The sequence below is a fragment of the Rousettus aegyptiacus genome, unplaced genomic scaffold (genome assembly GCF_014176215.1).
Source record: "Rousettus aegyptiacus isolate mRouAeg1 unplaced genomic scaffold, mRouAeg1.p scaffold_m13_p_4, whole genome shotgun sequence".
Classification (NCBI taxonomy): Eukaryota; Metazoa; Chordata; class Mammalia; order Chiroptera; family Pteropodidae; genus Rousettus; species Rousettus aegyptiacus.
The window spans coordinates 60,526,963-60,540,536 of NW_023416307.1; the positions used below are offsets into that span (position 1 = coordinate 60,526,963).

At 40.5% G+C, this 13,574-nt stretch overlaps 1 protein-coding gene across 2 annotated transcripts in view; it reads right to left on the reverse strand.

Annotated features, from left to right (window-relative positions):
- Nucleotides 1-10,545, reverse strand: part of SIDT1 (SID1 transmembrane family member 1) — a 77,679-nt gene extending 67,134 nt beyond the window's left edge. For both annotated transcript variants that reach the window (XM_036219362.1, XM_016150676.2), the window contains exon 1: nucleotides 10,321-10,545. In XM_036219362.1, coding sequence (XP_036075255.1) covers nucleotides 10,321-10,530 — 210 coding nt within the window. In that variant the 5' untranslated portion in view covers nucleotides 10,531-10,545. The remainder of the gene's footprint in view (nucleotides 1-10,320) is intronic.
- Nucleotides 10,546-13,574: the final 3,029 nt, after the last annotated feature.

Consider the following 13,574-nt stretch of genomic DNA (forward strand, 5'->3'; position numbering starts at 1 on the left):
GAAGAAGGAGAGAGAAGAAAGAAGGAAGGCCTGAGGCATATTTGAAGAATTAGGAGAAAATCAGGCTGGCTGGAGCATGAGGCACGTGAAGAGCCACTGTAGTCCTAGAAAGTCTTATAATTCATGTTAGGGAGCTTGGGGTTTACTCGTAGGACACTAGAAAGTCTCTGGATGGTTTTAAGCGCCGCCACCCCATCACCAGGGCCATCTTTGGAAAACTACTGTTGCCTCAGTTGGTTGCTGCCGGACAGCTGCTTCCCTGCATCACTGGCCCCAAGTCAAAGTCTGGTAAAGCAGAGGTGATTGGCAGCGTTGAGACCACAGGCCATGCCTGAGCTTGAGGTGGGGATTCGGGGGAGCAGGGGAGGATGAGAAAGCAGGTGCTACTTCTGAAGCGCAAATGATTCTTCCTGCTTTAGTGGAGACTCATGAAATGGAAAAGTCACTCAAACATAGAGGAATGGGGTTCAGATGTTAGGCAGTCAAAACACTGGGTTCCAGTACATTCGGAACCCCTTTTATGTGCAACACAAAGACTATCCTACAGAACAAATGTTTCTCAGAACACACTTTGGGAAATGCTGTTCTAGACAGTTCTTACAAGAATTGGTGTCAAGTCAGGTATGTCCTGAAGACGCTAAGTCATCCTGATTTTAGCATTTTATACTCATAAAACTTACGGACTGTACCATCCAATTTAGCATTTAATTACATCACATCTTCATGATTCATAATATTTACTAATTGTTCCATGTATTTGTTTTGTCTGTTTGAGGATTCATCTGTGACATATTTGGAATCAAACATGTATTTGACACTTAGTACATAGCACTACAAATATTTACTGTTTTTATATGAGAAAGTCTAGCTAAGGTTGTAGCTTTTAACAAGTCTTAAAAAATGTCAGAGAAGAGGCTGTTCTGAATTCGTCAGCATTATTTCTACAAATATTTATTTCTCTCAATGTGTTTTCTTCTTGTGGGGCTTCTATTATGTAGATGTCAATACTTCTCCTTTTGCCCTCCCAATTTCTTTTTCTTTCTGTTCTTTAGGTAGATCCTCAGCCTGATCCTCCACTTCCTTAATCTGTTGTTCATGCTAATGTCCAATCCCCTGCTGAGGTCTTTTTGTAAACAGTATTATTTTAAAAATCTAGGATTTCCAGTTGTAACCTGCTTTATTTTAACAACGTTCTATTTATGGCTCTTTGAGGTTATTCACTTTGCTTATTTTAAAGTCTTTCTGTATATTAATTCTGCTGCATTTGGGAAAGGCCGTTCAATTTCGCTTCTCATATAACTTCCTTCTGCAGATCTGTTGTGACTTCTGTGAGCGCCATCAGCTCCTGGGGTAGTACTGAGAATCCCGGAGGGAAGGGGCTAGATGTGAGGAGAGTTCAGAGTAGAAGGGAGATGGGAATGGAAACCCCTTTAGGGAGGAGGGCCTCTGAGCTGACCATGCCCTTTTTTACTTCCATCTCTAGAAGTCCAGTCTGCCCATTCCCATCCAATTTTACTTTTACATCGCACCCAGCCTCTTTCCTCTCTGAGTTGTAATCTGGCTCCGCCTCGAGAAGGCCATGGGGAAGGAGGGAATGCTCAGAGTCAGCAGGTCAACCTGCACAGTGGTTCTTCTCCATTCCAGCTGCCCTTTACAGACATCATAGAACCCAGTCAGCTTCTTTCTAGGAGGCAGCCGCCTACACCAAACTGGGGGAGGCAAAAAAAAGCACAGTGAGAAAGTTCTCCAGCAACCTAGTCCTCACCCATGGCCTTTAAATGGGCATAGGTGGAAGGCTGCAGGAGTCCAGCTGTCCTCCCTACCGCACCTTGATCCCTGATCACCCATGTCTGGGTCCTTATAGCTGTCTTTCAACAAATGCCCACCCCATGAGGACTTTTCTTGGGGGGTTGACTTGGGGGCTACCTAGGATTCAAGTCCCTGGCATATGTTAGAGGAGCTTCCTTAACTCGACCCCCTTGTGTATGTTTTGTGGGAGGCAAGGCTGCCTATGGATGTCGAACGGGGCAGATACATGACCCACGCTTGAGCAGTTGGTGTTCCCACTTGGTACTTTCAATAATGATTAAATAATACAAATAGGAAGAGAGAATTTAGAATTTACTGCAATGGTGACACCACTGGAGTCCATGGCAGCAGCGTCCAGGGGTGACCATGTCTAATGGCAGTGGAGGTCGTGGTGCCTGGGTAAACAACCCAAGCAAACCATTGCTGTGGCAAGGCTGTTGTTATAAATTTTTCTTTATTTAAAGTGCTAAAAGTATTTTACATTTATCTTCATTTTCTTTAAAAATTTTCCCCCTTCTCTCTACTCCCCTCTTTTTTGATAAACATCCCTTTTTCTCTGTATCTATGGGTATTTTTCTGTTTTGTTTTGTGTATTCATTTGTTTCATTATTTTAAAAAAGTTCACTTATAAATGAAATAGTAATGGCATTTATCTTTCACTGTCTGATTTATTTCACTTATCGCAATATCCTCTAGATTCATCCACATCATAAATGGCAAGATTTCATTCTTTTTTTTATTGCCGAATAATATTCTATTGTGTGTGTGTGTGTGTGTGTGTGTGTGTGTGTATCAGATCTTCTTTATCCATTCATCTATCGATGTACACCCAGGATGCTTTCACATCTTGGCTATTGTAAATAATGCTGCAATGAAAATAGGGTTGCATATATCTTTTTTGAATTGTTGCTTTTGTTTTCTTCAGATAAATAGCCAGAAGTGTTATTGCTGGGTTGTACGGCAGCATTATTTTCAATTTTTTTGAGGACTCTCCCTACTGTTTTCCGCATGTTGCCTGACTCCCCCCAGCTTAGCCTGCTTTGGTCCCCAATTGTAGTCTGAGCCTGGTAATTCAGATTTGAGTGCACCACTCAAATCTTTCTGCTTATGTTAGCTGGTTGATTTCTGTTGCTTGCAGCCAAAAGCTTGCCAGACCCCACATTCTCTTTCCTTCTGTCTACTTCAATCATATCCCATAGCTATCTTGGAGACTTACTGTCCACAGACCTCCCCAAACTCCCTCTGCACACCATACTTCACCGTTTGCCTCTCTCCTTATCCTCCACTTTTTCTCTTTATTATCAAAGTAAACACTATCTTTCTCTTAGAAAGCTATAATTCCTCCACTCTGGTGAAGATAGCGTGAGGGGGAAAAGGGAGACAAATACAGGATCCCTTTTTACATATACTGGAGAGGATAGAATAAAATTGTTGGCATTTACATGTTAATTTTTTTTTTGAGCATAACATATGCTTCCAGTTAAGTTAATTAAAATAGTGTGAGTCACTTTGTCCACAGAAGGGCAGTTAAATATAGAGGGACAGAAAGAGTCGGTTATTCCTGTTTGCAATGGCTTATCTTCATAGCTGTTTCATGGGAATCCAGAAATACCAGTTCTCAGGATTAATACTGTCTTAGAGTAATATAAAGACTAGCTGCTTGGGTCTCCAAGCCGCCCTGTGTCTAGCACAAAAAAGGAACCCAGCACTGATGAAAATAAAATACAAAAGAGATGAAGATTGGCCCTCTTGATCCAGAGGGAGCCAGAGTAATATTATGGTTAGTGAGTGGATATGGCTCCAAGGAACACCGAAGAAAATCTGCCAACATCTCAATTTTACTTAGTGTCAACTCTGCTTGCCTGACTTACATAGACAAATGGGTGCCTGGACAATTCATGGGGGAAAACAGAAATGAAAGACTTCCTACTTCAATTTCTGGTAATTGTCAGGGAGTCAGACATGAAGCTCTTAAATTGCATGGCCAAACGACCTGACTGTGGAAGTATGACCTTGGTATTTTAAAATTATTTTTATTGTTGTTGTTAAAAAGATGTGCTCACAGGGGAGGGAGAGTAGTTTAGTAGAAATATCCTGAAGAAATATCCTCAGGAACCTGAGTTACTTTCTAGCCTTTACTTCAAGCCAGTTGCAAGATTTTGGACAAGTTAATTTATTTAACTGGCTCTCAGTTTTCCCTCCTGTTAAGTAAGAAGAGATTGGGTGATTTAAAAGATCCCTTTAGCTCTTAAGTTTAAAGTACATTTCCCTTTCTTATGGTTTTGAGGGGGATATTTTATGTTTCTTTTAGTGACGGGAAAAAAGAACAGACAAAAATCTCAAATGTAAGCCCAATTACATTTCTGTAGCTAAGTAGACTTAACAAACAAAATCTTGTTGATGTGAATAAACAAGATGATGGCACATGAAGTCAACACAAATACATATTGACTGCTCAAATAACATATGTTCTTTATCCTCCACCATTGGTATTATTAAAATTCTATAGCATAATTTTGAAAATTGGGAGACCAGCTCTCTAGTATTTGAGATTACCCATCAGGGCTCTGAATCAGAAAATAAGGAACAAAACTTATCTCTTGAGATGTAGAAGAAGGACTGTCTTTGCCAGTAGCAAAGCCTCAAACAAACTGAGGAGATCAACTACAAAAGAGGAAGAACCTTAATGGGCTGAAAGTGTTCAGAAAGGTTTGAAAAACAAAAGGAAGGGAGAAGCAGAGAGACATAGATACATAATAAGAAAGAACAACAAAAGAATGGTAGAAACTAGAGGTGGTGACTACAGAAGGGAATATTGGGAACAATGTTAAGAACAGTGAGCTCCAGGCAAGAAGCTGCTTCAGCCTCTTTGGTTCAAGGCAGGCTGTAAACGCGGACACACATATATGATACTGTAACACTAAACATATTGGGTGGCCTTTTCAACAAACAGTACTGGAACAATCGGACATTATATGCAAAGAAAAAAAAATTCTAGACAGAGACATTGTTATACCTTTCACAAAAATTAACCCCTTATGTATCATAAACCTAAATATAAAATTCAAAACTATAAAACTTCCAGAAGGTAACATAAGAGAAAATCTAGGTGACCTTAGATTTGGTGACGGCTTTTTAGATTCAATATGAAAGGCATGATCAATGAAAAAAACTTAAGTGGTACTTCATTAGATTTTAAAATGTCTCCTCTGTGGAAAAAAAAATTCTACTAAAAGAATGAAAAGGCAAGCCCCGGATGGACAAGGAGAAAATATTTACAAAACTTATATCTGATAAAAGACCAGAGTCCAAAATCTATAAAGAACTCTTAAAATTCAACAATGAGGAAACAAACAATGCCATTTGAAAACAGACAAAAGATCTGAACATACGCCTCGCTGAGGAAGGTAATGTGGATGGCAAATAAGCAAATAAAAATGTACTCAACAATATATGCCATTAGGACATTACAAATTAAAACAATATCACTCTGTACCTATCAGGATGGCTAAAATCTAAAGCACTGACAGCATCAGATGCAGATGAGGATGTGGTGGAAAAACAGACTCTTATTTGTTGCTGGTGGGAGTGTGAAATGACACAGTCACTTTGGAAGACAAGTTTGATAGTTTCTTATAAAACTAAACATACTCTTACAATATGATCCAGGAACTAAGTTCCTTGGTACCTATCCAAATGAGCTGAAAACTTAAATCCATACAAAAATTTGCACATAAATGTTTACAGCTGCCTCATTTATTTAGTTCTTTGTGCCTATCCAAGTTCTGCTTACCTATTTACATTTTTAAGACTCATTTCCTCCAACAAAGCTGTCCGTGGGATGTATGACTTATCTAAAGTGTGTAGTACTTGGAGAAGTGCTGTCTAAATAAAAATATAATTTAAGCCACACATGTGTTTTTAAATTTTCTAGTAGCTATATTAAAAAGGTAAAAGAAACAGAAGTGAATTTTATTAATATATTCATTTAACCTAATATATCTGGTACATAATATATAATCAAAAAATATTAATGATACATTTTGTTATTTTTTTCATACTGGTATGTATTCTATACTTACAGTATATCCCATTTTGTGACCAGTCACGTTTCAAGTGCTCCCTAGTCACACATGGATTGTGGCTACCATACGAGATAGCACATACCTACAGAAACCATTATACAATTTAGCACATAATCATCAGGTCTAGGCAGGAAGAAAATGTGTCCCCTATAAAATCAGACCCATAATTGCAGTAACATCAGGTCCTAACTATCCTTATGATATGTTGGTGTTCCATTTTCAAAGCCGCAGAAAAAAATGTGGGAGGTCACTGCTCTGGGTTAAATATCTGTGTTTCCCCATTCCCCAATTCATAAGTTGAAGCCTAATCCCCAATATGATAGTATTTGGAGGTTAAGACCTTTGGCAAATAACAAGCTTATGAGGTTAGAGCACTTATGATAAAATTAATGCCCTTGTAAGAGAAGATAAGAGAGCTTGCTTCTTCCTCTGCATTCTGGGCCATGTGAAGACACAGATAGAAAGCACTGTCTACAAATCAGGAGGCCGGCTCTCACCAGACACCAAATCTGCTGACTTTGACCTTGGACTTCCCAGCCTCTAGAACCATGAGAAATATTCCTTTTTCAAAGCACCCAAACTAGGGTATCCTGTTATAACAGCCTGAATTGACTAAAACAGTAACCAATCAATCACCCAGGTAACATGCTAACAGACAAGCACCAGTCCAGTTCAGTAAGGGGATGTGAGAGGATAACAGACCAGACTTCTCTGCCTCAGTCAATAGAAAACAGAGGGAGAGTACATACTAGAGTAGGAGAACTGAGGGTATCACATCAAAGTTTTTAATTCTTCTACATAACTAGGGATGCATATAGCTAGCAGTTACCATGAGAATATCCTGATATATATTTCGTTGTTCATGAGAACTGGATAGGCATTTTGAATCTGGATCCAAGAGTCTGGTGTACTGGTTATAGATATACAACAACTGGTTGATATCAATAAAGCCAAGGATTGTTCCTTGGGTATAAAAAGTATATGTCATTAAAAGATAAGTGCCTCAGTTTAATAAACAAAACAAAAGGACTATTTCTAGGGAAACATTTCAAATTCAAAAATGTATGGCAAACAATGAATTTTGTTACTGAAAGCCTCAGAAAAGACATCTTGTTGTTGCACGGTGGGTAGATTTTTATTTAAGGGCTCCTTATCACCATCTAGTTCAAATATAAACATCCAATTGTTGCTGCCATCTGTCTCCGTAAGAGTATCACACTTCCAATAAATCTGCTTTTGTGCTCTCTGTCTTAGTCAAACATATTCCCAGTGACTTTCTCTACAAGGTGATTTCCTTCTAGTTTTGTTGCAGCCCTGTGGTTTTAGAACACCCTGTGAACTGAACCTTGCCTAATCGGTACTTTCATTTGTTTTTTTCATTATTTAAACCAGTCACTCTATTCTTTAAGTATTTTTTTTTTTTCAATAGCAACTTCATATTTACATTACCCTCTGCCTGGAAGGCATGTGAGACTTTTCCTGGTGCTGAGCTCAGCTAATTAGCATGACACATGCTTGGCTAAATAGTTCTCTGGGACACTGTTTTGTATGGGAGATGCAGGGCTGACAGGAAAGATTAGGAGGAAGACTCCCACTGCAGCTTCCTTTTGCCACCAAAGCCTAAATTTAGAATAGCCTTTCTCTTCCAAGCTGAAGGAAAAATAATGGCAAACATAACAATGGCTTGAAGAAAAAAGGAAAAGAGATTAAAGCTCCAAAAATTAGATTTTTTTTTTCTAAATCAATTCTTTGTTGCACTGAAGAGGAGTAGGTGGGAAATGACCCTTGCAGGGAAGAGAGCCCTGACCAAGACTTGCTCAGGTGAAAGGACGAAAGTCATGGCCAAGTTCTTAGGTTCATATATCTGCCCTTGGGTTCATACATCTGCTCTTGGTTTATAGATTTTTATTTAGCAGAATTTGGGGTTGGAAATGGAGGCAAACTGCTTGACATAAGAGAGTAACAAAAATTTAGAGTGGGACGCTAGCATTTGGGGTGGCAGGTGGCCAAAAAGATGGTGACAATCCAGGGCCTCCAAAAGAGTGCCACCATCTTGAAATTTCCCTTGTTGAAAAATAGCTGATAAAGTGTTATGACAGTGTTGCTTAGATTTCTGATTTAATCTATCACTTATCCTGTGGTGTTCTGCAATTTCCTTATGTTATTCCAAACCATCGGTAAAATTCTGCTACATCCAACAGTAGTATTTTCATGGTATTGGAAGGAGCAGTTGCTGGTATTCAACCTGGGGCAAAAGAGGCCAAGCAAAGAAGAGGCTATCGATAGAAACAGAGTAATAGTTTGGATGGGAAAATCAGAAAAATGCCATCTCTGGAGAAATCAACAGAAATACTGGATAGAAGGAGAAGAGGGTAATTTCTAAAGTAAGTGGGTTGAGAGCTCCACTGTCTTATTTGCACATTAAAGAGGGGTCTCAGAAAGTTGTAAGATTTGAGAACATCTGGTTTATATTATTGTATACTGTCACTAAAAAAATTAAAATGCTTGAATTATCTGCTAGTCTCATGGTCCCCAACTGTATTTCTCAGACTAGTAAAATTTTAGGGACTGTTGAGGTGGCCGACTTTTTATTATATTATGCAAAGATATTTTAAATACTGATTATCACCATTGATTTTAACACACGTACAGACAAAATGGAAAGGGCATAATCTCAGAACTTTAAAAAATTTTTTGTTTTTCATAAAATTTTTTCATGAAAAAAAACTTTTTATCTGAAATGGTATCACGCTTTCAACCTATTAAAATAGTATATAGTTTATCTTATTTAGCTTCAGCCTAAATATTCTTTAAATCTTTCTTCACTTAATCATTTTCCCCCCAAAATGTTAGCAACCCTTTTATGTGCCAAGCACTGTGCTAGGTACTGGGGTACAGAGATGAACATGACTCTGCCCTTGTCCTCAATATCTCACAGTTTTCTAGGAAAGTCAAGCAGGTGACCCCAACTGCAAACAGTGCAAACCATGTTGTATTGTAGCATAGGAACTTACCAAATAGTAAGGGTAAAAAGGCCAATGACAGTTAAACAGCAGCCAATCTATTTCTAAGCAGATGTATGAGAAACAGTAAGCCTGATGTCAGGGCTTACTTTGAGCACATCATTTGATGACACCTCATGTGTAATACGTCATTTGGTCCATACTGCACAGCAAATAGGAAGAGGTCACTTACATGGGGTTCGGAGAATAAAAACTGCCCCCTCCCACTCGTCTATGATGAAATGGCTCTGCCCACAGCCTTTCTGCTCACTTCAGAGCGCATGACCTCAAGGTCAGTGGAGGACGGGACAGGGTCAGGGCTGTGCTGCCATGGTGACAGCACCTTAGGAATGAGTGCCAGACTGGAGATAGAGAACTTGCTAAATACACACAGATGTCTGAGAGGGTGATAGGCACACTAGTCCCTCCAGCTCAATACTACCGGAAGTTACCAGGTTTCTGAGTTCTGATCTCAAGTGAGAGTTAGAGAGGGAGGCGTGGTATCCTAATCATCAATTCTGGAATTTCCCTGGGAGTACAGAATGCTGGAATAGTAAGGGACACATACACACATTTACATGGAAAGAAGATCCAGAGACAGGTACAATGGAGAATTTTTTCTTTTCTTTGGGCCCCAGAGGGTACCATATTAAAGGAAAAAAGGCTAACTGTATGCATTTTCTTACATTATATAATCAGAGTATATGTGTCACAGGGATAGTTGCTGGAACAGTCATTTCCTCCCCTTGTCTCACCTCAATTCTTGTCTGAAACAAGTCTAGAACTTTCGCACAATTACCTATCCTTATTTAAAATCAATATCTCCATAGATCGGGCATGGCTGCAGTTCCAACATTTCTGTCGGGATCTTTTGGCTTCTCTGAAGCACATATGTGTGACAATGGTACAGAAACACACAGGAAGCGACAATTTAATACAGAGGTTCTACAGCTAGCGTCCATTCACACACATTCCCATTTTAGATTTTGATCAGCTCTTCTTCCCCAGGCGCTATGAAATAGAAGGGTCTGGCTGACTCATCCCAATAAAATTAGGTTCTTTCCTCTCAGGGGATTAGAAACATGGTCGCGGTCCTTTACCTCCGCGACCCTAGGAATCAAGATTTTCCTAGAGAAAGGCCCAGCAGGGGGCCTGGACTGCAGACCGTGCGGGGAACCAGAGCCTTGGAAAGCTCAGAAATGCCCAGGACCAGGCCACGGGAGGCGTGAAATGAAGTGGAGTTGTCGGCGAAAGCGGTTGCGAAGGATGCGGCAGCTCGGGCAGGGCAGTGATTGCTTTGAAGGAGAAGGGAACGAGAGTCCCCCCTGGTCCCTGCGGTCTCCCGAGGTCGATTCCCAAGGGACCAAAGCAGCGACGGAGCTCTGGGATCTGGCAAGTCCCTGGGAGTCGAGAGAGTGTCTTACCTGGCCCGGCCGGCTGGTGTAGTTGAAGGAGTAGATGTTCTCGGTGCTGAGGTTCACCACCCCGCTGTAGACTTGGTCGAAATCCGCGCCTCTGGCGGGGTCGCGAGGGTCGCGGCGCCGCGCTGGAGGTTGGGCTGGGTGCCCGGGTGCCGCCGCCCGCAGGAGCCAAGGCAGCGCGCAGAGCAGCGCGAGCCGCGGGCAGCCTCGCATGGTGGGCGCCGCGCCCCGCAGCCAGGCAGAGCGCGCTGGAGAAGGGGCGAGCGCAGCGCCGCTTCTTCCAAACCCCCTGCCGGCCCCGGCGCCGGCGCAGCGCCGCGCAGCGCCGCGCGGGCGATGCCTGGCAAGCCCCACCGGCGAGTGCTGGCGACGCGCTGGAGAAGGGCCGATCAAATATTGATGCAGCCGCGGGTGGTCTCCACGGGAAGTCACTCACTGGGGGTCGGGGAGGCAAGAGGTACCGGGGCTGAGGGCTGCTGCTTTGCTCTCCGACTTCTAAGATCGTTTCCTTCTCCCTTGCTCATATCTGAGAATCCTGCACTTACCAAGCCAGAATTTCAACCTATTGCTTCCCCCTAAACCTTAAAAAAACAAAAAAAAAACAAAAAAAAAAACAAAAAAAAAAAAACAAAAAAAAAAAAAAAAGAAAGAAAAGAAAAGAAAAAGAAAAAAATGCTATTGGAGGGAGACATTAAAAAGAAATATCCACTGGTCTTGAAGAGTCAACCTGGCCAGCCACTGAGCAGGAAATTCAATCCATTTCAAATAAATGTGCACTCTGGCTGAAAGCGAAGGAATAGAAAGCAACAGAGCCTGTCCCCAAAAAGAGTGCACGAGTTCTCTTTTCCAGTCGGTTACCTGCAGGGAACTTCTGCCTGTCTGAATGCTGGTTAACTCACTATTCTCTCTCCTTTCTCTAAGAGACACCTGTTTTACTTCCTTATCATCTCCTATTCTCCAAGGAGAGCTCACGTCATCGCTTTCTCTCTCGCTCGCCATACGTGCATGTAAATATGTACAGGCACTAAAAGATATAGATAGATATGGTTAAGAGGACAGTTTCCAACACTGCCTGAAGTCTGGTCCCGGAAGTTGTCAAAGACGACCGAGTAACTGGATTTATGCAGAGGTCATGTCTTTCTACTCAATCTCTTGCCTACTTCACACCCTGTAATGACTTCTCAGATTCTGGGAGAATTCCAAAGATTCTGTACTGTTTTTTTAAAAGAGAGAGACACAGCCAGTCATTAAAAGGAAAAATCCTTCTGGCAGAAATTAGGGGATTTGATTTAAACAGTCAAAGAGCCAGAATAAAGGGTGGAGTGAGAAGAAGATCCTTTGGAAGTCCTTGGAGAACATCAAACAATCACAATTCAAGTGTAGAAGAGGATTTACTGTTTTATTTTGGCTTCAAGTTATTTGTAAACTAGAAAAGCATATCATTGTGTTCAACCTGAAGGAATGTTAAATAAGAAGCCACCAATAAGAAACAGATCTTGTTCAAACGGTTAAGATTACAGATTAAAATCCTAACACCATTCGAAGGGATTTTTTTTTTTTACCTTATTGAATTCCTACAATTTATTAAAACTTCAAAAATAAGTGCAATACGTTTGGTATAAAATTTTATAATTGCACAATCATAAAATGATGCTAATGAAAAATTGAGTTAGACAATCCTTTATTAGGACACTTTTCATTTTAAAAAAAATTTTCTTGAAAATGTATGGCATAAAGACAAAAATACTAATTCAAAGAAATGTCCAGTAGTAAGGTCTAAAATAGAGCTCACTGTTTTTAAGAAACATAACATCATAATTTTATCCTGAATTCTAATGACTTTAAACTGCTGTATTTAAAATGTCTACACCTCTTTTTAGAACTTAACGAAATTTCATAAACCTGAAGTTTATGAAGCCCTTTGAGGTCAGCCTGCCTTTCCAGTTCAAGAACTCTAGAGTCGTAGAATCATGGAGCCCTACTCAACACTAGGAGAGGTGAAGAACTGACTCTTTCATGAAAGGACCCCTTCTTTTAGGGGCAAGTGTCTCATTATTAGAAAGATACTTCACATTCTAATGGAAATTTGTCTCTCTTTCACTCACTGGTGTGAGTCCCGCCCTCTGGAGCCATCGGAATAAACCTAATCCTTCTTTTCAGCCTTGTAGGTATTTGAAGAGAGCTATGACCCTTTAAGACTTTATCTTACCTTTAAGCAATGAAATTAGAAACAATTGGGATAGATCCTTTATCATAGTATAGAACTCAAAATATTTTGAAGTTAGTATAGATGATATCTATGCCAGGCAATTTGAGTAATATATTACAAATCATTCTGTACTATGATCTAATCCTAATTCTAGCCCAAATCCATTGAATGACTTTAGGTAATTAATCTCCCAGGATCACAAGACTGCTATAAGGATGAAAGAGGGGAAGAATGTATTTGAAAGTGTATTAGACAGTTTAAAACATTACATGGCCAACTATTGTAGGACTCCTAGTTAGTTCAACAGCTAAAGAGTAAAATATTATCAATTTAAAAAATATCTACAATACAAAGCTTCCACTGTGAGAGACTGAATATACAGACAATGGCTAGACCATATATGACATAGATAGACCTCTGACCCACAACAACTGCAGCAACCAGTCCAGGAAGCCAACCCACAATCTCTAAAGCAAATGGTCCAGAACAGTCAGGACTTGGTCAGTGATTGCCAACTTCCCCAATTTTTGCCCCTACTTCCATTACAAGATCAAAGAAAGCCAAATATGCTCTCCAAACTATAAAAAGCCCTGCTTCTAGTTAGCTTGTCTCTAGCTTCCTCATGTCACCAAGATCTAATCAGAGCATTTTTGAAAACCTCTTTTTTTTTTTCACTACAAAGCTTTCCCAGTCCCCTGCCTGCTTTTTAGTCTCTGCCAAACACAAATAATGGAGGCTTGCTATAGCAAGCTCTGAATACGTACCCTCTGTTTGTTTTCATTTGGGTAGTCTTTGTTTATTTCCCTAGTTTTCCTAAAGGTTCCACCAAGATAGTGTCTGCTCTATAGTAACCATGGACCTTAACCTTCAGCTCAGTGTGGTACTCACCCAGGTATCCTGTGCCTACCACTTGTAGTATGTGTTGACATGGTAAGTCAGCACTGGTGTGAACTCTGCTCTTTACTTTTGCGTTCTTTGGCTATCTAGTCTCAGTTGGATACCAGGTTTCGTTACTGGTTCCCCTTTGTTTGGCATTTTTAGTGAAATC